The 25,216-nt window shown below is 44.1% G+C and overlaps 1 protein-coding gene across 2 annotated transcripts in view; it reads right to left on the bottom strand.

Annotated features, from left to right (window-relative positions):
• Positions 1 to 35: 35 nt before the first annotated feature.
• Positions 36 to 25,216, bottom strand: part of LOC143977694 (ceramide kinase-like) — a 70,561-nt gene continuing 45,380 nt past the window's right edge. For both annotated transcript variants that reach the window (XM_077478798.1, XM_077478799.1), the window contains exons 7-13: positions 19,836 to 19,910; positions 17,910 to 18,062; positions 15,990 to 16,092; positions 11,558 to 11,607; positions 9,009 to 9,223; positions 1,658 to 1,842; positions 36 to 606 (exon numbers count right to left, since the gene is read on the bottom strand). In XM_077478798.1, the coding sequence (XP_077334924.1) occupies positions 546 to 606; positions 1,658 to 1,842; positions 9,009 to 9,223; positions 11,558 to 11,607; positions 15,990 to 16,092; positions 17,910 to 18,062; positions 19,836 to 19,910 (842 nt within the window). In that variant the 3' untranslated portion in view covers positions 36 to 545. The remainder of the gene's footprint in view (positions 607 to 1,657; positions 1,843 to 9,008; positions 9,224 to 11,557; positions 11,608 to 15,989; positions 16,093 to 17,909; positions 18,063 to 19,835; positions 19,911 to 25,216) is intronic.

Here is a 25,216-nt window from a genome sequence, read left to right as displayed (position 1 = left end):
ACTTTAATGCTGACACAAGAAAGCACTTGAGTCGATTTAAAGTAAAGGAATTTTAATGAACTAAATCCAGTCATCTCAGAAGCACCATTTATATACATTCACAGACCTCACAATAGTTCTTTACAGCCTGCAGGTAACTCTGACTGTACAATGCCCATTGTAGGAAGGTTTTGCTCCAGAAAATTTAGTCCAGGAAAATTAACGTTTGTCATGAATTCAATGCTGCTCCTTTACAAACATAAATAGTTCACTCAAGCTCCAGGCTTGTCATATTGGTTTTCTGTTTATAAATCAACAACATGTAGCTATAACTGGTGCCCCATTATGGGGTATAACAGATAAATATTGATAAAATTCTGCATTTGCCAAAGTTCATAAAGTAAATGGGAGATCTCTGGCAGTGGTTTAAAGTGCATGGCAGTGTGAAGAGTTCGTCCAGTCGGCACCGTACTGAGCTAGCAGCAAAAAATCATTCCTTCTGTTCTGAACACTGGCGTGTCATCACAAATGGGCTCCACCCATCACGGCGGACATAGCGGTCAGGCTTATCTGCTTGCCTTGTCTTCAATTCCCCGGGCGAAGAGCTGGATGAGCTGATGATGTACCCTACAATGGATAAGAATGAGACAATGAGACCACCTCCAACTGAAAGGGAATGTGTTTTTGTGTATATTTTATGTTCAAGACTACAAAAAAAATAAAAACTAGATTTAACCGTTAGGTAAATATAAGCACTGCACTGGAATATTTTATCCCAATTTTAGTCAGCAGGTGAAACTGTAGAGACTCATTTTCACAGGCTGATCTAACTTGCTGAGAAATGCCTCTTTTTATTTTTACAGAGCTCAATAGCTGAAGCTCAAATTACAATGAGATGCACTCATGTGCACGACAGAAAAATTTGTTTCTTTCGGATTCATAAAACATAGTAAAAACGCATAACAAATGCAATGCACTGTGGCAAAAACACACATGCGTATTTGCCACATTTTTGCAATGGAGCAGTGTGAAAGCAGCCTAAGGCGTGGTTCAAACTGCCATGACTTAAAAGTCACGTGCCGTTTGTGCGACTTTGAAACCGATCCCAGCGTGACTTCTTTAACCACTTAAGCCCCAGACCATTTTGCTGGCCAAAGACCAGAGCACTTTTTGTGATTCGGCACTGCGTTGCTTTAACTGACAATTTTGCGGTCGTGCTCCCAAACAAAATTGACGCCATTTTTTTCCCACAAATAGAGCTTTCTTTTGGTGGTATTTGATCACCCCTGCAGTTTTTATTTTTTGCGCTATAAACAAAAAAAGAACGATAATTTAAAAAAACAAAACATTTTTTACATTTTGCTATAATAGCAAATATATATATATATATATATATATATATATATATAAAAAAAAAAGTTTTCCTCAGTTTAGGCCGATACGTATTCTTCTACATATTTGTGGTAAAAAAAAAAAAAAATGCAATAAGCGTTTATTGCATAAATCTATGCATTTTTGTGCAGATCTGAAGACAAACTCAGGTCTATGTTTATTCTCAGTGGACCCTGCCCTCTATCAGAGGGGATAGATCTGTTGGGTAGGTTACAAAATGTTGGCCAGGAAAAAATGCTGAACTTCGTGCACTGAAGGCGTGCAAGCCTGATTTCCCGTTTCTGACCTGATGCTGAGCTGGGCACAATCCAAAATTTCTCCATCACAGTTCCACGTGCTGGCGACCGACTCCTCCCCACAGGGGCAGACAAACATGCGTTTCTGACGCCGCACTATCTCCTCGTCATCAAGCTGCTCGGGGGTAAAGCGCATGGCGTGTATCCGATGGACTTCCACGTTGGGAAAAGCAAACTGTCAGAGCAGGAATCAATTATGAGATATTATGATAATAATAATACATCAAAATACATTCAGGTATCATTACATATGGACTTTTTTATATTGTTTGATTACATTTTGCCTTTTAGTTTTTATATTCACATTATATTTAGTTGTGATCCCCCCCCCCCAATATAATATACTGTATGGGGCCCTTTCCAACACTTTTAGTAGCAGCCTCTGAAGCCCTGTGTTGACATATATACTTTTTATGACAGCATCGTGTAGTACGGTGATGCCTAATTGGCCAAATTCCAGGCATACCGCCAATCACACAGATTAAATATAAATCCGAGAGCTGCTTTGCCTGCCAAACAATTTGCATTTCTGTCCATCCAGTTCTGACATTTACACAGCTTCTTCCCTTGCAAATTCAATAACACTTATGGATCTCTTCCCCATTTCCAGTCTAAGCTCTGCAGTACAGGGACGACAAGAAGCTGATACCAGGTCAAATTTGGGTACTTACACTGCTTTAATTTAAAAACATATTTAATGATATACTAATGATTACAGAGCTGTGGTCATTTAACTTCCAAGTACTCTCATTCAGTAGGCCAGTAAGACAGAGGTAGTCACAATCACATATGCTAGTTCTAGATGAAAATATAATGATTCGCAGCAGGGATATCCCAACTACGGCCCTCCAGCTGTTGCGGAACTACACATCCCATGAGGCATTGTAAAACTCTCACACTCACAGACATGACTAGGCATGATGGGAATTGAAGTTCCTGAACAACTGCAGGGCCATAGTTTGGAGACCCATGTGTGAATGCAACAAATGGACCACATTTTATCTTTTATTTTTATGTAGAGTTTCTCCCTAAAGAAACACTAATTAAATGATAGAGACGTTTTCACTTTGCAAATAAAGTACTGTACATACAAATCACTATTGGCTATAATAAAAGGATACTCAGTGTTTCTTTGCTACCCCGCTGTTCTGTTTTTTTTTGGGTCTTTGAAAATATCTGCTACACCTGAATATTGGCGAGCATCTTACCTGCTACCCCCCTTCCTCCTAACTGCCAAACACTGTAATATGGCCGAAGAGGGAAGGTCATTAAAGGCTTAGTTCACCTTTACTAAAAAACTGCCTATGCATGTAAGAGACCACTTTCCTGTGATGGTGGGGGCGAGTAGCAACTGCTGGGAGTGTCTTAGCATTGTCCTAGCAACAAGACAGCATGTCCAGGCTTCGGGAGGTATGTAAACGGCCTACAGCTATGACAAGGGCTTCATCCAACTTTAGTTAAATGCAATGTTTTTTTATTACTTATTTTGTAAGTTTTGACAGACATGGAGCTTACACAGAGAAAAGGCTCCGGGAGGTGAACAGGGTGGAAAGGGGAGCACAGTGCAGTCATAGGCGTGCACAGGGAGTGTGCCAGGTGTGCCTGGGTACACCCTAATCACTCTGTGCAGTGCTAATTCCCCCTGGGGCTTCCCCCTGTGTTGGGCCGCCACCACAGTGCTGCTTCTCTCCACTCCCCTGGCTCCTGCGGGGGATGTTTCAGGATGGAGAGCATGGGAAGGGGCTATTCAAAATGTCATTTACCGGCCCCTTCCTTTTCTAAATGAACATGGTTAACACACTCACTGTGTTTATTCACAATTGAAGCATAGTAAACTGTTTACTATGCTTCAGGCTGTGAAAGAACAGGAAGCTACTCAACTCAGAGTACATTCATTCACTGTTCAGTGCAGCTGAGGCTGCAGAGAGAGATGTGTGTGTGTTTGAGCTTTGGGGTGTACACCCTAATGCCTTAGGCTGGGCACGCCTATGAGTGCAGCTATGCATCTATAGATGGGTGGAGGTGGGCTATCAATAGAACTTGTCACTTTGGTCTACACAAGCAACAGAACTATCCTCCTTTTCAAACAGTACAGACTTAGACCCCATACACACTGATAGATTTTATGCAGATTTTCATCTTCAGATTTACCAAAACCATGTAGTGCAAGGGCCTGCCTGATTGCATACAAATTGAAACTCTTAAGGTTTGACCTCATATTATATGGTTTTGGTAAATCTGAAGACAAAAATCTGCAGAAAATCTAATAGTATGTATGGGGCTTAAGGGCCAGTTCACACCATAGAAACGCAGTCCAGATGCTTTTCTGCATTTGCGTTTTTGATTCTTTTTTGGTGCATTTTTGATGCGTTTTTGATGCAAGCCAGTGCTTTTTTTATTTTTTGTCTTTTTCTTAACCTTAACTGCCAGTTCACACCACACGTTTTTGCTCTGCATCAAAAACACACGGAAAGTAGGTTATATGGTTTCCAATCACATAGTTCACACCAGTGCAGTCAGTTCAAGGGCTTTTCAGTTCCAGAAAATAAAGTAGAACATGCTGCATTTTTCCTGCACTGGACAGTACTGGAACGCAGTAAAACGCATCAATAATGCACTAAACCACACTGGAATGCATCAAAAATGCACTGGACCCTAGTAAAGTGGGGGGGGGGGGGGCAGGAAAAAAGCCACCTGGAATGCATCCGGAAACACATCAAAAATGCACTGGACCCTAGTATAGTGGGGGGAAACAAAAACAGGAAAAAAGAAGACAAAAGGCACCTTGAATGCATCCGGAAACACATCAAAAACGCACCAAAACGCATCAAAAACGTGCACGCAGAAATGCATTCAGAGTGGATCTGGAGTGCGTTTTTGTGGTGTGAACCAGCCCTAAATAAGACCATGTGCGTTCCAGTGTGTTTTGGATGCTTTTTACAGCATTCCAGTACAGTCTAGCGCAAGAAAAATGCAGCATGTTCTACTTTTTTGTTCTGGAACGCACTGGAACTATGCCATTGAAAACCATATAACCTACTTTCCATGTGTTTCTGATGGAGGAAAAAATGCACTGGTCTGCATGTGGTGTGAACTGGCCCTAAACATTTCATATGAGGACCTCTCTACAGATATTTGAACCTATACTTGTCTCTGCAAATATCCATTCAACAGTAATAACACTCCCTAGTGGCAGTAAAACAAACTGCATTTTCACATTTGAGCCAATATAGTTTTCCACTTTAAAAACATAAAAAGATTAATATCAGAGATAGCAATGTAGCGGCGGGCTCCTGAAGAGCACGCACGCGCTATGTTTTTCAAAATTTAACTTTACCCAAACTACAGTTTGGTTTGGGTCTATTTGTCTAAATTTGACTTCTGTGTCAGTCTGACCGGACTGTGAAATGTTCAGCCTGGGGGGGGGGGGGGGGGGGGGGGCACGGTCTCTGTTGGCAGGCGTGGAACTATGATCTGGTCAGGCACTTAAGTTACTTTCTTTCGGAGTCAGGTCGGGGGGAGTGGCCCTCTCGCTGTGCCCTCTGGGAGAGGGTATTTAAGATACGGACGTCACGTGGTTCGGGGTTTCGGTCCAGTATGCTGTGCTGATTACATGGTCCTGGTCCTCCTGACCAGCCCCCATTAAGACTATGGCCTGGGGTGCGGTTCCACCCGACTTTGATGTCTTGGGGCTGGCTAGCCCAAGGCATGGAAACTAAGGAAGGATTCTGAGGTGGATGGGTGCCGTCTCCGGTCCGGGAGAGACCCATTGGACTTGAAGTATTCCAGGGGAGGACTCTTTAGAACACCACGTGTGAGTTTGGTTTTCTTAACAAGAGGAAGGGCTGAAGTAACCGAGAGAATCCGGTCTTGTGGATATTGCCAAGTGGGCTGAAAGATCCAGGTATCCTACAAGTGTTCTACAGCTTAGTTTCCCCATGTGTTCTGCAATGTCGTCTGTGATAAAGACTTAGTTCCTGAGTAAGTACCTTGTTGGCTGCTAGGCCTTGTGAGAGAGGGACTGTCCAACCTGAGTGCTCATCCAGCTGCGAATGGCTATTCTCTGGATGCAGTCAAAGTAAGCAAGTTCCTTAACCACTAGAGATCCGCGCTATAGCCAAATGACGGCTACAGCGCGGACCTCCTTTGCCGGGACTACGTCTATTGACGTAGTCCCGTGCACGAGCGGCCTGCGCGCCCCCTGAGGGGCACGCGCGGCGCGCTCTGTGATCGGCGAGTCTGAGACTCGCCTAATCACGGATCTGAGCAAGGGGTTGATCCTGACCCCTTACCACGTGATCAGTTGTCAGCCAATGACAGCTGATCATGTGATACAACGGAGCCGGTAATCGGCTATTTTTCCTCCTTGCGCTGACAGCGCGAGGAGAAAAAAAAAAGAGCCGATCACAGCCAGCTTACCAGTGCCCACCTGCCCCCTGCCACCTCAGGAATAAATAAGTGCCCCCGTCAGTGCCCATAGTGCCACCCAGCAGTGCCCATAGTGCCACCCATCAGTGCCCACAATCTGCCTCAACGGTGCTGCACCCCAGTGCCACATATCCGTGCCCATCAGTGTCATCTACCAGTGCCCAGCAGTGCCACCTATCAGAGCCACCTATCAGTGCCACCTATCAGTGCCCATCCATCAGTGGTACCTATCAGTGCCCCTGCGTGCCACCCATCGTGCCACCCATCCTTGCCACCCATCCGTGCCATCTTATCTGTGCCCATCTTTGCCCATCAGTGCCGCCTTATCTGTGCCCATCAGTACTGCCTTATCTGTGCCTATCGGTGACACCTTATCTGTGCCTATTAGTGCCGCCTTAACTATGCCTATCAGTGCCCACCAGTGCAGCCTATCAGTGCCCACCAGCGCAGCCTATCAGTGCCGCTTCAAAATTGCAAAATTTTAGCAAAATTTTATAACAAACTATTAACCACTTGCTTACTGGGCACTTAAACACCCTTCTGCCCAGACCAATTTTCAGCTTTCGGTGCTCTCACACTTTGAATGACAATTATTCAGTCATGCAACACTGTACCCAAATGAATTTTTTGTCCTTTTTTCCCACAAATAGAGCTTTCTTTTGGTGGTATTTGATCACCTCTGGGGTTTTTATTTTTTGCGCTATAAATGAAAAAAGACCGAAAATTTTGAAAAAAAACGCATATTTCTTTGTTTCTGTGACAGAATTATGCAAATTATTAATTTTTCTTCATAAATTTTGGCCACAATTTATACTGCTACATATCTTTGGTAAAAATAACCCAAATTAGTGGATATTATTTGGTCTTTGTGAAAGTTAAAGAGTCTACAAGCTGTGGTGCGAATCGCACAAAATTGATCACATCTGATGTACTGGTGGCCTATCTCGCTTCTTGTGACCCGAACAAGTTAGGAAAGTACAAATACCCCCCAAATGACCCCTTTTTGGAAAGTAGACATTCCAATGTATTTAGTAAGAGGTATGGTGAGCTTTTTGATGTTGTCATTTTTTTCCCACAATTCTTTGCAAAATTAAGATTTTTCATTTTTTTTTTCTCCACAAAATTGTCATTGTAATAGGTTATTTCTCTCACATGGCATGTGTATACCACAAATGAAACCCCCAAAAAATTCTGCTACTCCTCCTGAGTATTACAATACCTCATGTGTGGGACTTTTTCACAGTCTGGCCACATAGAGAGGCTCAACATGCAGGTAGCGCCATCATGTGTTCTAGGAACATAAATTACACATCTAACTTGTTGACTATTTATTACACTTTTGAAGCACCAGGACAATGACACTGATGACAGATGGCACTGATATGTGGCAATGATGACACTTTTACGTGGCATTGATGACACGTGGCACTGATGACAGATGGCACTAATACGTGGCACTGATGACACGTGGCACTTATACGTGGCACCGATGACAGATGGCACTAATACATGGCACCGATGACGTGTGACACTGATGACAGATGGCACTGATAAGTGGCATTGATGACACGTGACACTGACAACAGATGGCACGTGACACTGACAGGTGGCACTGATGACAAATGGCACTGATACGTGGCACTGATGACAGATGGCACTAATACGTGGCACTGATGACAGATGGCACTATGTGGCACTGATGACAGATGGCACTGGGGGCAAATGGCACTGGGGGCAAATGGCACTGGGGGCAAATGGCACTGGGGGGCAGGTGGCACATGGCACTGGGGGGCAGGTGGCACTGGGGGCAGGTAGTACTGGGGTGGATGGCACGGGGGCAGGTAGCACTGGGGTGGATGGCACTGGGGGCAGGTGGCACTGGGGCGGATGGCACTGGGGCAGGATGGCACTGGGGCAGGATGGCACTGCTGGGGCAGGATGGCACTTTTTTTTTTACTTTTTTTTTTAACTCGAAGCAAAGCATAACGGCTGCTACTGCAGCCGTTCATCTCTCCCCTCTCACACTCTGTCTGTGGGAGGAGGGAGAGCGGCGCTGAGAGATGATCTCATATGTTTACATATGAGATCATCTCCCATTGGGCACGCCGATCGCGCTGTAAACGGCCGCTGTGATTGGCCGTTTACAGCAATCTGTGTTTGCCTGTCCCCGGGGGACACGGCGAACACAGAACTTCCGCGATGCATGCCCGTGGCGGCGCGCATTGCGGAAGTAAACAACAGGACGTCCAGGGACGGCCACCCGGACAAAAGCGCCTGCTCTACGGCCGTCATTCGGCTATAGGGCGGGCGCGAGGTGGTTAAACATGATTTTTTTTATTTTGCATCTTTTTTTGTTTGTTTAGCAAAAAATAAAACTCCCAGCTGTAATTAAATACCACCAAAAGAAAGCTCTATTTGTGGGGAAAAAAATGATAAAAATTTAATTTGGGTACAGTGTTGTATGCCCGCGCAATTGTCATTCAAAGTGCATCAGCGCTGAAAGCTGAAAATTGGTCTGGGCAGGAGGGGGGTTTAAGTGCCCAGTAAGCAAGTGGTTAACGTTTATAGACTTTGACATTGAGAGTACCTGAATTCCTTCCCAACCCTCTGATCCCAAGTTAAAAGACTGTTCAATGGTTGAAGTTTGCAAATAAAATCCATTCAAGTGGATCTGTTGTCAGTCTCAAGTTACTGGGCCATCTACCACGGGACATCCCCTAGACGTGCAACGAGAAGGCAGCGGTGGGTCCAAAAATGACCAGCAGCTCCTTCGGGGGTTAGTGCTACAGTTACTTTTTGCAAACCCAATAAGATTCATACCAGTGATGGTTGCTATGTATGTACTGTATAAAAGCAAACACAAGCACGAGAAAACGGTTCTGCTTTCCTCCTGCTCAGCACAATCTCTCTTACCTGGTCCTTGCCATTCGTGTGTCTGTTGAGATATTTCAGGAACTGAAGGGTGCTGCACTTTTGTACTATTATCAGATCAGCGGTGCCATCTGCCAGGTGTGCAGTTGGTGAAAGGCCATCCTGGCTCTTGGGACAGGCGCTGGACATGCTAGTAATGTTGAGTGCTGCAAAGGATCCAGTAATGGATTTCCACTTTTCTGATTTTGAACCATTATCTGTCAGGAATAAGGAGTGGATCATTTTAGAAAGACATAAACTCATTTTTTCTATTACAAATTACTCCGATATAACTTTAGAAATAGTAAATTGTGCTTAAGTAGTACCCTGGAAATCTATATTTTGGTCTGGGATTCTTCCTGGAAAGTTGCACTACACTTCCCTGGTGTATGACTGTGCCTAGGCACTCCTGTGATACCGCCTCCTAGTTGTATATCTGCAGTGGGGGATCTAAAGCAATCTGAATATATTGTAACAAGTAGGTGAGCTTAAGGGGGCTCTTCTCTATTGACCACCAATTTAAAGGGGCCCTTCCACTGACCACCCTTCTCCAATGTCCACCAATCTAAGTGAGTAAATTCTTGAATGTGTACTGAAGAGTGCCTGTATCATAACCCCACTCAGATACGAGGCATGTGTGCACCAATACACAAGCCAGGAACTTCCACCAGCATCCTCATTTGCACAAAGACGCATACAACTTGGCATGCCAGTGTGTGCGTGTCCAATTCCAGAACTGCCACCAAATGCCCTATTTAAAGCAACAGTGACAAGAGATTACTGGATGATATTCAGCTTGCCCACATATCCAACATTTATCCTGATTTCTTGTTACAGACTCCACTTGCCTCTGTTTTTTCCCTCTGCCTTATCCCTGGTTGTTACTTGGCTCATTTAAGGATTCTCCTGATCAACCTTGTCTGACCTTGACTCTGACTGCTGTTACCTCTTATCCTACTAACCCTCCGTGTATGACCTCTGCTCGTATCTTGACCTTGACCACACCTCTTCAGCTTCTCCCTACAAGTCTGTTTTTGCACCAACTTCATCCACTATGGGTGTCATAACACCACCTGCTGGTGAACTTGACCTAATCCACCACAATTGCGGTGTACCTTGTGTTCCCACTAACATCCTCACCTCCCTGCCTAAGAAATACCTAGTTGGACACCTCCTAGAGCAGCCACCAGCAGATCAGTTTATGGGCATGCTTTTTTGAGCCTTGCACTCCCTGTCATCACCTGCAGTGGTGAATGGACCATAGCAGCAAGGGAAGCCCTCTCATCACTTTGCTGTCCATTTAGGAAAATGGCAGCCTGGTACAAAAGTTTATTTCACCTAAAAGTCTTTTTGAAACACAGCCAGTGTGGTTCAGTCAATGGAATAATATCCTGTCACTTTTGTTCCTAACAATAAGTATAGAGAATTCTTTCTAAACAGTAATGCCCCGTACACACAATCGGATTTTCCAACAGCAAATGCTGGATGTGAGCTTGTTGGCTGAAATTCTGACCGTGTGTATGCTCCATTGAACATTTGTTGTCCTACTTTCCACAAACAAATGTTGGGTATCAGGTTCTCAAATTTTCAACCAACAAAACGTTGTTGTCGGAATTTCCGATCATGTGTACACAAGTCCGACGCACGTTGTATGCCACCACGTTTCCACGTTTGTAATTGTTGGTCAACATGTGTGTGACCAAGTGTATGCAAGACAAGTTGGAACCAACAACCTTCAAACAAAATTCCACTGTTTTGTTGGTGGAAAGTCCGATCGTGTGTACAGGGCATTAGACAGCAGTAAATACTGGGCTTTGAGGCTACATTCACATGACCACATAGCAGATGCCTGTGTTCTATCGAATACTGCCTCCTGTTGGATAATGTATTAGACGGTCTGTGCATGCGCAGTATGCAATGTTACTCCAGCTCATATGTTGATCAGCTGGCGCGACGTCAACATTGCCCATGCGCATGCTGCCCACTGATTTGTATAGAGTACAAATCTGACAGCCATCGCCTACAGCTGCTCTCGCACACAGTGTGCACAGGCAGTATTTACAACTGCTGGAAAGAATGTACTAATCTACTGAAATTTGCTGACAGTTGAGTGCGCTGCCTGTACACATTATGTGTGAACAGCTGCAGCTGTCATCAGCAGTTGTCAGATTTGTACTCTGTACAAATCAATAACCAGCACCGCCACCATCATGAGTGGTTGCATGTGGATAGAGTCCAAGACCCTGGAGTGTGCGTCCAGGATTGGCATTTTTGCAGTTTCAGCATCCATACAAACTGGCCACAGCTAAGCGTTTACCTACCTCTGAATGCAGCAAACTATATATACCCCATTGCCACATGAATTCAGCCCAATTAGAAAAAAGTGGGTGTGTCCTTCATTGAAACCAATTAGATTCCAGCTATATTTTTTCAGAATAAGTAAATGATAACCGAGATAGGATATACTATGCACTATAATTTCTTCTTTTGTTTCTCTATTGTTTCTATAAGCTGCCCCATCTGATAACAACAAGAACTGAATGACGTCTTACTTTTAAATTTTGCCGACAGTCTTTCTGATGACTCAGAGCAGACAAGACACCTGTAAAGAGAAAAGCACAAAGAGGATATAAAAAATAAACAATGAAGGTTGTTGCCTGTAAAGTCATTCACAAATTTTCCTGCTACATGAAACACAGGTGGAGCTATACTCTTATGAGGCAACAGATTTTTATGGACCACTGTGCCTCAACTTTCAGTTTTTTTTTTTTTTTTTTTTATTGTGTTTTTTATTGCATATTGAATATAGAGCATGGTATAGTACAGAAACTAAAAAAATACAAAGAAAACAACATCTGGCACATTGAAATAAAAGAAATAAAAAATTGTAGATTTAGTAACATCAAACAGATCTAGTACAAAATGTGTAACAATATTAAAGGGAATACAAAAGGGGTGTAATCAGAGGGCTATAACCTAGAAGTAATTGAAAACTGAAGATGAGGGACTGAAATGTTGGGTTGAGGGGTGTGATGCCGTACTCAGATTTGTCCCACAAATCCCAAACTCTATCAAATCTGTCCACTGCATCACCTACCTGGGCTTCCATGTGTTCCATGCTACGTATATCGGCAATAACCTGTAGAAATTGATACCAAGATGGGGGGGGGGGGGGGGGGTTTGGGTGGGGGACAACCAGCAGATTGGGATAACTCGCTTGGCGACCAGTAAGATATAGGAGGCTAATTTGTTCGAAGCTTTCCCCAATTCAGAAAAGGGGAGACAGAGAAGGAGATGTAACGGATCCAGCGGAATAGGTTGCTCAAATATACACTGGCGACATCACCATGGAGCAAAAAGGCACAATTAATTCACATTGCCAGAAGATGTGGTAGTGGGTGCCTCTAGATTTACCACATCTCCAACAAAGAGTAGAGAAGGAGGGGTCATAATGATGCAGTAGTTCTGGAGTACTGTACCAGAAGAGTAGTATTTTAAGTGCGGTCTGTCTCTGCATCACGCACCTGGATACTTTGGACGTTGATGTCCATATCTTAGCCCATTGAGGGAGACAGCTTGGCATTTGGGTGATATGGGCCCATTTTCGGATATAAGTGTGTAAGTCCTCAGAGAGTGGAGAGGACTCCTGCAGTAATTGGTATATGGTAGATATTAGCCGCATTTGATGGGGGCCTTGGGAACAAATTAGCTCAAAGGCTGTTGGTTTAGGTAGAGTATGGGTCAGAGAGAGAGTTGATAGGTAATGACTCCCTTGGAGATATGAGTAAAACAAATTGTTGGGTATCCAGTGCTTAGACTGGAGGTCCGCAAAAAGGTCGGGAGCTTTCGGGTAATTCGATGAGCAAATTGGCGGAGCTGGAACGACCCACTTGAGCCCAGGGAAGCATTTGAATGTGGGATAGGCTGTCTGGGATTAAAGGGTTGTAGAGAACATTGGGGGGGGGGGGGGGGGTATGGCGAACAGAGAGCGAACCTTGTAGTTTGAAGTTTAGGATCCTGGTGCAGTGGAGGCAACTAGATTAGGGAGCAGGGGTGAGTAGGGAACAGAGAACCCATCTCAATCTCCGACCACCTATTTGGCGGCGAAAGGCTAGACCAGGATATCACTGCACAAAGATGTGAGGCCAGGTAATATTTGTGAATGTCTTGGGCCCCCAGACCCCCTTGGTTTCTGGGAGAGAAGATCACTGAGCTCGCTACTCTGTGTGCCTTCCCCCATATGAATATTAGGAGCCATCGTTTGATCAGTTTCAGTTGAGACATGGGTATGGGAACTGGCAGGGTCTCAAAAAGGTATAGTAGTTTAGGCATGACCGACATTTTGAACACATTGATTCTGCCTAACCATGATATTGGAAGTAAATTCCAGCAAGTTAACATGGCATTTATGTGCTTAAACAGTGGTGTGTAGTTAGTTGAGTACAGGGAGGAGTAGGTAGGGGTAATTTGTATGCCTAGATATTTAAGAGATGTGGTATGGGTATGAGCTTTTCAGGGATGTTAGATCGGATATGTAAGGGCAAGGTTTCCGTTTTAGAGGTGTTGATTTAGCAAGCAGACAGGGAGCTAAGCCGAGAAAGCAGAGCGTGTAGGGATGGGAGGTAAATGCGAGAGTGGGTGAGTGTCAGCAGAATATCATCCGTGAATAGGGATAATTTATATTCCCTATGGCGCATTGGAACCCCTCAGATATCAGGATGAGACCGTATAGCTTCCGCCAAGGGTTCCAGACATAGAATGAATAGGAGTGGGGATAGAGAGGCAGCCCTGTCTAGTACCGTTTGACATAGGGAAGGTCTGGGATGTAAATGAGGTCATGAAGGGTTGGAATACAGGGCTGACAGAGAAGATATGAATGGACCATGAAACCCAAATTTGGAAAGGGTAGCAAACATGTAGGGCCAGCTTAGTCTATCAAATGCCTTTTGGGCATCTAGGCTGAGGATCAGTGCAGGTCTGCATACTCTGTTCAGCATATCGGTGATATCGATGGTGCGCCTAGTGTTGTCCAGCGTGTCTAGTAGGGACACTCTTGGAGAACTTATAGAACTTTTGCTTAGCCCATAGGAGGGATTGGTCTATAGCGGACATCTCCAGGGACTTTAGCCTGTTTCGTAGCAAGGTTATTGTCCGCAGTCAAGCCACCATGGAAGAGTGAACTAGGGAGCGCTCAGCTGTTTGCAGTTTGGCCAGTATGGATGATTTCAGGAGAGCGGTATCATTCTTTCTACAGGAGCTGACTGAAATACATTGCCCCCTGAAATACGCACTGTGAGCTTCCCATAGAGTGTATGGACTGGTGACAGTGCCTACACTGAGCTGGATGTATTCTGTCTGAGCGAGGGAGAGTACATCTTTAGTTTTGGGGTAATTTAGCAGTGATTTATTAAGTTTACAGTGACATTTCTTAGGTTACACAGTGGTGAGGGAGAGGTCTAGAATCAGGGGGGCATGACCCGACCAGCTGATGCTGACACTATGTTGGGTAGGAGAGGGGCCATCACAAAAAAAGTGGTCAAGTCTAGAGAACATTTTGTGGGGGGGGGGGGGGGGGGAGATATTAGAATAAAAAACTTTTTCTAGTAGGATTGTTTAATCCTCCAGGTGTCAAACAGGTTGTGGGCACGTGTCAGTTTGCGAAAAAGATGTGGATAAGGATTGCGCTGGCAGGGGTAGTTTAGCGTGGAATAGGAATCTCCTATCTCATGTAGGGGAGATTATGGCATTGAAGTCTTGTGGTCTGGCACCTGCAGGAGGTTTGGGAGCCAGAGACCTGTGGCCCCGATCAAGTCTATGGCCACTATGTCAGGAGCAAGATGGTTGAACAGGCCTAATAAGTACAGTCTGATGTTAGTGTCAGCCACATGCTCTGAGACCCCTGATCCTGAGATGTTGGCACCTGAGATGTTGTAGCTAGGACATGGAGTTTTTAAGAGAGGCATTTTCCTCTTCCAGGGCCTAAACATACTGTAATGTCTCATCAAACTTGATTTATAAAGTGGCTGTGCGCTCACCAAGCTGGTCGATTTCCCCTCTGAGTTCCCTAGAAATCTTCCCACCTCTTGGACTATTCCCCTTGTGAGCTGCTGTGCTAGAGCCTGTAATTTGACATCAAGCAGTTCAGGGGTTAAAACGGACTGAGAGGGTGAAAGGAGATGTGGAGGAAGGGCTTGCTGGGAGTTGTCATGTGCCATCTGGGTGCTAACGTATTCCTCCGGGTCTCCTTATGTAATCGAGACCAGGGATTGAGGCCTAGTCAAGTAGCAGTCCATTGTAACTACAGGCCGCTGTGCTTGCAGGGTCCGATAGTACAGTCGCTGGTCCCCGATCTTTTCCATGGGGAGCTAGGAGGCTCTAGGGGTCTATATGTCTTACCCCCATGGCGAATGTATGCCGATGTAGCTGTGCAGGTGTCACGGAGAGAAGAGCGGGCCTGGAGCTCACAGATCCCACGTCCATCATCTTGAAGAGCTGCGCATGCGTTCCCGTGCCCCAACTTTACTTTCTATGATTTCCTGTTGTCAGAACTATGGATGGAGCTGTGCTGTTATGAGCCAACAGACTCAAATTGGCTGCTGTAGCTTTAAATTCAGGGCTGTCCAACTGTCAGCTTATGGCACCTTTTGCAGCCAGAGAGGCCCCCTGGTTTCAGCTTACTCCACCATTCTTGTTGGTAAATTCCACCTGTCAAAATGACAGCCAGGGCTCTATTTATGCAGTAGCAGCTGGCACTATGCATAATTCCCTGTTTTTGGAAACATAGATGGATTTGAGCTTCTGAATGCCAAAAGACTCAGCTTGGCCACTGCAGTCTATAACTTATTTCCCATAATTCCTACTTTTGGAAGCTTGGATGGAACTAGGCTTCCATAAGAATGTGGCTACCCCTTTAAAGTGATTTATTCATGTGCCTATTCACAGAGAAAAATATAAAGCATATAATTGTGAAAAGCATTGTGTTACCCTGTCCTGCAGCGAGTATTGTCTCTTGGGCTGGAATCATCACTGGCCTCCAGGAATTCTACTGTTCCACGGTAAGAGCGGTTACTGAGTACCATCTTTATACCTAAGATAAAAAAGTATGTATGGATGTGTTTGCAGGTGCAGTAGTGAGGTTATTCCTCTCCTTTCCTGTAAGCATGTTCACGATGCTAAACTGACAACAATGTACAAAGCAAAAGAGCTTTCAATGAACCATAGTGTTGTATCACCCTCTCAAGTGCTGCTGTGGAGGGGTTACAGAAGGCTGCTATCTAGACATATTACAATGCCAATAATGGTTCTATTTGTAAGTGTAGGGAACCTCACATATGCTACAGTATTTTGCTTCTAAACCAATTTACTACGTTTGCAGAATAGGTTTAATCAGCCTCAGCATACATTTACTTTTTTTTCTAGGCTCTGCAGACCTTGACCAAACTCAGTGGGTTGGCAGGGCCTCCAGGACTGTTTCCTACCTTCTCAGCTTCTGTCTGGATAGGATGTGCGATTTGAATGCCACTCCGCTTGGGCCTTGCCTAAGCCGGAGAGCCATGTGCCAGAGGCCTGCGGACTTCAACTACCTGCTGGAATGGACCTCTTGAGGTAATTGAACTGGATCTTCTTGCTGAAGAATGTCACAGAGATGTTGCGAAGAAGCTACCATCTGGACATTGGAAGGAGGATTAATTGCCCAACATATAGAGTTGGATGTACCCATAGGGTGTCACTATGGATACCAGGAAGACAACTGGTGCCACGTCCTAAAATCAGTGTAGAATGTTGTATATAGAAAGTTATCGCCTTTATAGGCACATACACTACAAAACGTTAAAACAATTCTGTCTTTATTACAGTTACATTAAAATGAATCCACAGAGAAGATAGGACCTATATATTTGGAATTATTACCCCCTGTATACCCATGATCATAATAGTACTCAAAAAGCCAAAGAATATGAATGAGGGTTATTCATTTACCTTATGGGGGTTCCAGATTCCAAATTGTAGCTTGCTCTACATGTTTTGTGACTTGGCGTTGCTTGCTCAGAAGCTATATTGGTGCATAATGTGTGTATCAAACAACAATCAAGGTAGAGCGAAGGGGCAAAAGGCGGAAAGAAGCATGGGAGACACAGGCAAGCATCAAGGGGACATGTGGCTTGCTTTGAATTGCCTGAACCATAGATATCACCACAGAACAAATCACTCGAGTGATATAAACTCTATATGGGAACCGCATGCAACCTTTTTTTGTTAATGTAGTGAGTAACAGATATATTGTCATATCCAACATCATAGATGTAAATCCACATTGCTCTACACATAGAATCGTTTCCTATCTCCCAAAGGTAGTATGTCAGCAGACTAGGTGGAATTATATAGGGATATTCCTGGCCGCAGCCAGCTAAGGAGATCGGACTGCCTCCTCTGAGTTCCCTGAAGGAATAAGCCTCAATCATATTCTTTGGCTTTTTGAGTACAATTATGATTTTAACCTTTTGTAGTGTATGCGCCTATAAAGTCCATAACTTTCTATATGCAACATTCTACGCCTAATTGCCCAGCAATCAAGGCATCTTTTGATTCTGATCAGATTGTCAATGGACAATGTGATTAGAGAGAAAGAACCACTGTAACTTAAGAACTGCTCCTACTGATTGATCTATCTGGCTGCTCTCACAGGGCCAGAAATTACCCAGAGGCTGTACTCAAAAGGGTTTCACAGCTACTACAACTACTACTATTACTACTACCACTACTTTCAAAATACTAGTTCTATTGTTGTACTTTTTTCAGGCATCCTGCACCCTTAAACCCTCTCTCTTAAAATTCAGTTCAGCAATGAAAGTTGATAAACACTAAAGCGATTGTCGCCCAACCTATATAAACCCCAAGTCTCACCTGCTAGGTCATATCTCATAGGTCCCATCAAGCGCATACGCTCACTCTCCCTCAGAACATCCCCAAAGAAACCATAGCCGGTCAGAGACACAGAATATCTCATGAGTTGTCCTTCATGGTAGGAAGCACAGACATCCATGGGCTGTGTGTCTCCTGTGAATAAACACAATGTTCAAGTCTCTAAGGCTATTTGAATAAAAAAAAAACAAAAAAAAACGTTTATAGTTCAAGGGGAACAAAGTAAATGCAGTTTAAGTTACTCAGTTTGAATATTACTGTTACTATTGGCACTGCCTTAGCCTCATTCACACAGGCTTATTTGCCAGTGAGCAGATTCATGCAGCAAGAATCAGCAGATTAATGTGGCTGAAATCAAAGGTATGCCACTATTCGCATGTATCCACACAGGTAGTCAGATGACCAAGCCCTGGCAGACAAATAACGTCCTAGAGCAGTCATCTGTCACCAGCTGCAGGTAACCATTTTATGCCATTGTTCTGTGTAAGCGGCTGCAGCTGTCTAGAACCACCTGTGATTACAGCTGCAAGAATCTGCTTACCAGAAAATCCATGTGAATGAGGCCTATAACTGTATGTATAGACAAAACTTTTCTCTTTTCATTCTGGATAAAGTGGGGAAGGATTGGAACTCTTGTCAAGCTTTTATGGCTGTCTGTATCCCTGCTAGGTAAATTTTCCCTCTCTATTAGTCCTGGTAACCACTTTCACTTATTCAATCAGCAGCTTGCAGCTAATCGGCTGCAACGCTAATCAGTGTATTCCGACAGCGGAGAATCCCTGCTGTCAGAATTCAATGTCCCCGCATTGGGGATTCCTGCATCCACTCCTGAATCCAGGATGGTAAAAGCTGGGGATCCTAGTAGATGATAGGCTCAGCAATAGTATGCCATGCCAAGCTGCTGCTAACAAAGCAAACTGAATATTGGCATGCATTAAACAGGGTATTAACTTCAGGGATAAAATGATAATTCTCCCGATGTACAAGACTCTGGTCCAGCGGCACCTGGAGTATGCTATCCAGTTCTGGGCACCAGTCCTTAGGAAGGATGTACTAGAAATGGAGAGAGTACAAAGAAGGGTAACAGAACTAATACAAGTTCTGGGGGATATTAGTTATGAGGAAAGGTTGTGAGCACTACTTATTCTCTATGGAGAAGAGACGCTTGAGAGGGGAAATGATTTCAATTTACAAAAATACTGTACTGCTGACCCTGCAATAGGGATAAAACTTTTTCCCAAAAGGGAGATGAATAGGACACGTGGCCACTCATTAAAATTAGACGAAAAGAGGATTAACCTTAAACTGCAAAAAGGGTTCTTTACTGTAAGAGCGGCAAGGATGTGGAATTCCCTTCCACAGGCGGTGATCTCAGCGGGGAGCATCGATAGTTTAAAAAAACTATTAGATAAGCACCTGAATGACCACAACATTCAGGGATATACAATGTAATACTGACATAATCACACACATAGGCTGGACTTGATGGATTAGGTTCTTCATTCAACCTCACCTACTATGTAACTATGTAACACACTGATTGTGTGGATGCAGAAATCTTTTTTTTTTTTTTTTTCCAGCTAAACTTACAGTGTTTACCCAGCTATAGACAGAAAGAGATGGAAAATCGGGTTTCACCAGAACAAGAGGTGAGAGTAAATATTCCTATTGGGATATTTGTTCCGGTGATAACTAAGGGGGGAATTCCCCTCACCATCTTGAGGTTTCCAATCACTTTCTGCTATGTACTAGGACAGGAAGTGATGGAAAATCTCCCCAATGGGACACAGACCTCAAATAATAAACTGATGGGTTTAACCCTTCCCTGCTCTATCCAAAACAAACAAATGGCTATACATATACAGTACTTTTGTTTATAAATATGCTATATTACAAACATTTAGTTACCTATAATAATGTGCAAGGCTGATGTCACTGGGTCATTAATCCCCATTGTAGCAAAACACACACAATCTGTAGAACCTGCAAGAGATAAAATAGAGAATCAGAATATATGTTATGTGTACCTAAAGTAAAGCCATTGTTATTCAACATAAATAAGATTTAGTAATAATAAACCTCTGTATGATAAGTGCACAGGTCTGCTCTCATTGCAGATACATAAATGATGCAACTTGCTATGCTTTAGCCATGTCTGCACCACTGTATACCTGCCATAAAGAAGACAGGCACCCAAGCATGAAGTGTCATGTGATATGTCACAAATGAGTCCCAATTACGCTAAGCACTTACTAACATGCTGTAGGTGTGGTATTGCTTGTGAAAACATCTGTATCAACATATCAGTAGCGAGAACTGTCCCAGATTTCGAGGAACTGTCCCTCCTCCCTTGTCTCTCATTTTGGTCTGATCTATATAGTTGTATATAAAATGCACTATTTCTGTTTCAAAAAGTGTTTTCCAGCGCTAAACCTTTCATCCAATTTCAAAATTTCTGTATTTGCAAATTGCAAAAGCCGGTATAAAGGAAAAGTAGTGGTAAAAAGAAGCACTTGTGGGTTTAAAGGCACTTATATAAGACTATGCCAGCCCCTCTATAAGAGGCTGGCATAGCACACTGTGTAAGTTTTTTTAAAAAAACGAGTGTTCTAAATACCAAATTTCAGCTGTCTTCAGGCCGGTCACATTACTTGCGGCCACTTTACAGCTCCGGTGGATGTCTTCTGCGGCAGGGGCCGTGATCAGCCAGGGAGATGCAACTTGCTCCTCCGCAGAAGACGACTGCTCTATGCATACATTAGTGGCCAAGGGAGTGGAGAGAGATAAGGTCTTAGCTGCTAACTTTTAACAAAAGTCAAAATTTGCATATTCGTATCAGTCTGTCTAATCTACTCATGGGAACAGAGGGGCGCCAGACTGAGTGCAGTATAAATCATATATTTAATAAAAACAAGTAGTAACTCACAGGTTAAATTAGATGAGTTCAGTATGTGGTGAAAATCGCCAGTCCTGGAGTCCAGGACCAGTCCAGCAGTGTGCATTAAGACGACTCTCATTCACTTACATTGATTTTATCATGTTGAGCGACTTAAGGCAACTTGGGACGACTTCAAGTCGGATCCAATGTTGCTCCTGTGTGAATGGACTCTTAGGCTTGGTTCACACAGGGGGCGACATGAGGCGACACGACTTGCCGTGCCGCGACCTGACAAGTCGTCCCCGTTCTGTACTACGGAACCGTTCTAAGATGAGCGGCTCGAGTCGCTCCGACTTAGAAAAAAGGTTCCTGTACTACTTTTGGGCGACCTCGGGCGACTTGCATTGACTTCTATACAGAAGTCATTTGCAAGTCGCCGCTGAGGTCACGGCACGGCAAGTCGTGTCGCCCCCTGTGTGAACCAAGCCTAAGGCTCGGTTCACACAGGGGCGACTTGTCCAGGCGACTTCGCCGCCTGACAAATCGCCCCCGTTCTGTACTACGGAACCGTTCTAATAGGAGCGACTCGAGTCGCTCCGACTTAGAAAAAAGGTTCCTGTACTACTTTTGCGGCGACTTCGGGCGACTTGCATTGACTTCTATACAGAAGTCGTTTTGCAAGTCGCCACTGAGGTCGCGGCGCTGCAAGTCGTGCCGCGTCCTGTGTGAACCGAGCCTTAGGGAGCTGCCTCCAGGTGCTAATCATACATGATCTCGGATCATTTATGGACATTATGTTTTAAACAAATGTTTTAATATCATGTGTGCTTATTCACACACACATTTAATGTATACCTATATTCCAGTTGCTATATAATTTTATGTTATCACCATATCCAGCGCCGCTGTTCACCCCTGTTTTTACTGTCTAATCTACTCAGGCTGCACATTTCACATAAGGGAAGAGTAGGTTTGGAACGAACTATGGAGTCGTTTATGAAAATACCACAATGTTTATGTGCAACAGAAAGCTGCATTTAAAACTGACTCCAATGGAACTGTTCTAATTGGTGCGACTCAACTCGTTCCGACTTAGAAAAAGGTTCCTGCACTACATTTGGTGCAATTTTAATACAGATTGCATTGACTTCTGTTAAAGAAGTCATATGCAAGCCGCGATGAGGTCGTGCAGGGACATCAGATTCAAATTCGTGTGAAAGTCGCGTGACTTTGAAGTCGCAGCAGCTGAGCTGGAAGATCAAAGCTAACAGTGGAATAATACAAGGAGGAATTTTAACAATCTTTCAGACACAGTCTACCAAGAATTAAAGTAGAACTATAGGCAGAACTTTTTTTTTTTCATTTTGTATAAAGCAAGCAACGGTTATAACCCCGACAGTTTTTTTTTTTTTTCCTTGCCATCTGAGTCCCATTGCAGAGGTTTTACCTTCACTTCTTGTCCCACAGCCAAGCAGGAAGTGAGAGGAAATCTCGGCAAATGAAGGGAATTCCCTGGGGACCCCAAGGTCACCAGAACTAGCGTCCCCATTGGAAGATTTCCCCTCTATTACTTTTCTGGAGAAAATCCCAAATTTGCGATTTTCTTTTACTTTCACTTTTAATGATAACGGCAAACAGGCCAAATAGAGAGGGTGAATCTCCCTAATGGGGACACAGACAGCAATAAAAACTGTCAAGTGTTCTAATCCCTCTCCATTCTATCCAAAAAAAAAAAAAAAAAGTTCTGCCTTTAGTTAAACTTTAAGAGATAACCAAGCTGGACCCAGCATATGGTAAAAGAAAAAAAAAAATTCCCAGAGTCCCACTTAAAGCATATGATAGGAAAATGAAAAGACTGAACATTCTTTAATATCACTGATGTTTAACGCTTGACATATTGTCCCTTCCTTCAGAGCAGGGCTCGAGTCCTGCGGGAACGCATGGGAACGGCGTTCCCGTACTATTCCCACAGCGGGAACGCCGTTCCCATTAGCTGCCTGAGGGCTGAGGCTATGCAGCGCGTAGTTCGCCGCCGCTCCTCAGCCGCCGAGTGACTGGTTGCTAGGCAGAGGCCGCTCCGCATCTAGCAACCGGTCACATGACTTCGGCCGTGCACGTGGGCACACACTGGCGCGAGTCAGTGGGCAGGCTGACACACGCTGCGCGCCTGCTTGGATATGGAGTTCCGGACTGTCCCCCCCCTCCTCCCCTCTACCCAGTGCCAGTCAGTCCTGGCCTCCTGGGGCCACACGCTGCACTTTTCCAGGTTACTTCTCCCCGGAGAACAGAAGGGAAGAGAATACCAGGTTAGTCACTAGTGTGTAAGTTGCACTCTGCAATACCCTGCCAATACTCATCAATACTCTGCAATACCCTGCCAATACTCATCAATACTCTGCAATACCCTATCAGTATCAATACTCTGCAATACTCTGCGAATACTCTGCAATACCCTATCAATACTCTGCAATACCCTATCAATACTCTGCAATACCCTATCAATACTCTGCAATACCCTATCAATACTCTGCAATACCCTATCAATACTCTGCAATACCCTGCAATACCCTATCAGTATCAATACTCTGCGAATACTCTGCAATACCCTATCAATACTCTGCAATACCCTGCCAATACTCTGCGATACCCTGCCAATACTCTGCGATACCCTGCCAATACTCTGCGATACCCTATCAATACTCTGCGATACCCTATCAATACTCTGCGATACCCTATCAATACTCTGCGATACCCTATCAATACTCTGCGATACCCTATCAATACTCTGCGATACCCTATCAATACTCTGCGATACCCTATCAATACTCTGCGATACCCTATCAATACTCTGCGATACCCTATCAATACTCTGCGATACCCTATCAATACTCTGCAATACCCTATCAATACTCTGCAATACCCTGCCAATACTCATCAATACTCTGCAATACCCTGCCAATACTCATCAATACTCTGCAATACCCTATCAGTATCAATACTCTGCAATACCCTATCAATACTCTGCAATACCCTATCAATACTCTGCAATACCCTGCCAATACTCTGCAATACCCTGCCAATACTCTGAAATACCCTATCAATACTCTGCCAATACTCTGCAATACCCTATCAATACTCTGCAATACCCTGCCAATACTCTGCAATACCCTGCCAATACTCTGCAATACCCTGCCAATACTCTGCAATACCCTGCCAATACTCTGCAATACCCTATCAATACTCTGCAATACCCTGCCAATACTCTGCAATACATACCCTGCCAATACTCTGCAATACCCTGCCAATACTCTGCAATACCCTATCAATACTCTGCAATACCCTATCAATACTCTGCGATACCCTGCCAATACTCTGCGATACCCTATCAGTATCAATACTCTGCAATACCCTGCCAATACTCTGCAATACCCTATCAATACTCTGCAATACCCTATCAATACTCTGCACTACCCTATCAATACTCTGCACTACCCTATTAATACTCTGCAATACCCCGCCAATGCTCTGCAATACATACCCTGCCAATACTCTGCAATACCCTGCCAATACTCTGCAATACCCTATCAATACTCTTCAATACCCTGCCAATACTCTGCAATACATACCCTATCAATACTCTGCAATACCCTGCCAATACTCTGCAATACCCTGCCAATACTCTGCACTACCCTATCAATACTCTGCAATACCCCGCCAATTCTCTGCAATACATACCCTGCCAATACTCTGCAATACCCTGCCAATACTCCGCAATACCCTATCAATACTCTGCAATACCCTGCCAATACTCTGCAATACATACCCTATCAATACTCTGCAATACCCTGCCAATACTCTGCAATAAATACCCTATCAATACTCTGCAATACCCTGCCAATACTCTGCAATACATACCCTGCCAATACTCTGCAATACCCTATCAATACTCTGCAATACCCTGCCAATACATACCCTGCCAATACTCTGCAATACCCTGCCAATACTCTGCAATACCCTATCAATACTCTACAATACATACCCTGCCAATACTCTGCAACACATACCCAGCCAATACTCTGCAATACCCTATCAATATTCTGCAATACCCTGCCAATACATACCCTGCCAATACTCTACAATACTCTGCCAATACTCTACAATACATACCCCGCCAATACTCTGCAATAACCTGCCAATACTCTGCAATAACCTATCAATACTCTGCAATACTGTGCCAATACTCTGCAATACCTTGCCGATGCTCTGCAATACTCTGCCAATACATACCCTGCCAATACTCTGCAATACCCTGCCAATACTCTGCAATACTCTGCCAATACTCTTCAATACATACCCTGCCAATACTCTGCAATACCCTGCCAATACACTGCAATACCCTATCAATACTCTG

The sequence above is a fragment of the Lithobates pipiens genome, unplaced genomic scaffold (genome assembly GCF_037356315.1).
Source record: "Lithobates pipiens isolate NorthernLeopardFrog02 unplaced genomic scaffold, aLitPip1_a1.2 Scaffold_1, whole genome shotgun sequence".
NCBI lineage: Eukaryota > Metazoa > Chordata > Amphibia > Anura > Ranidae > Lithobates > Lithobates pipiens.
Note: the sequence above shows the minus strand (reverse complement) of the source record. Positions and strands in the feature narration are given on the sequence as shown.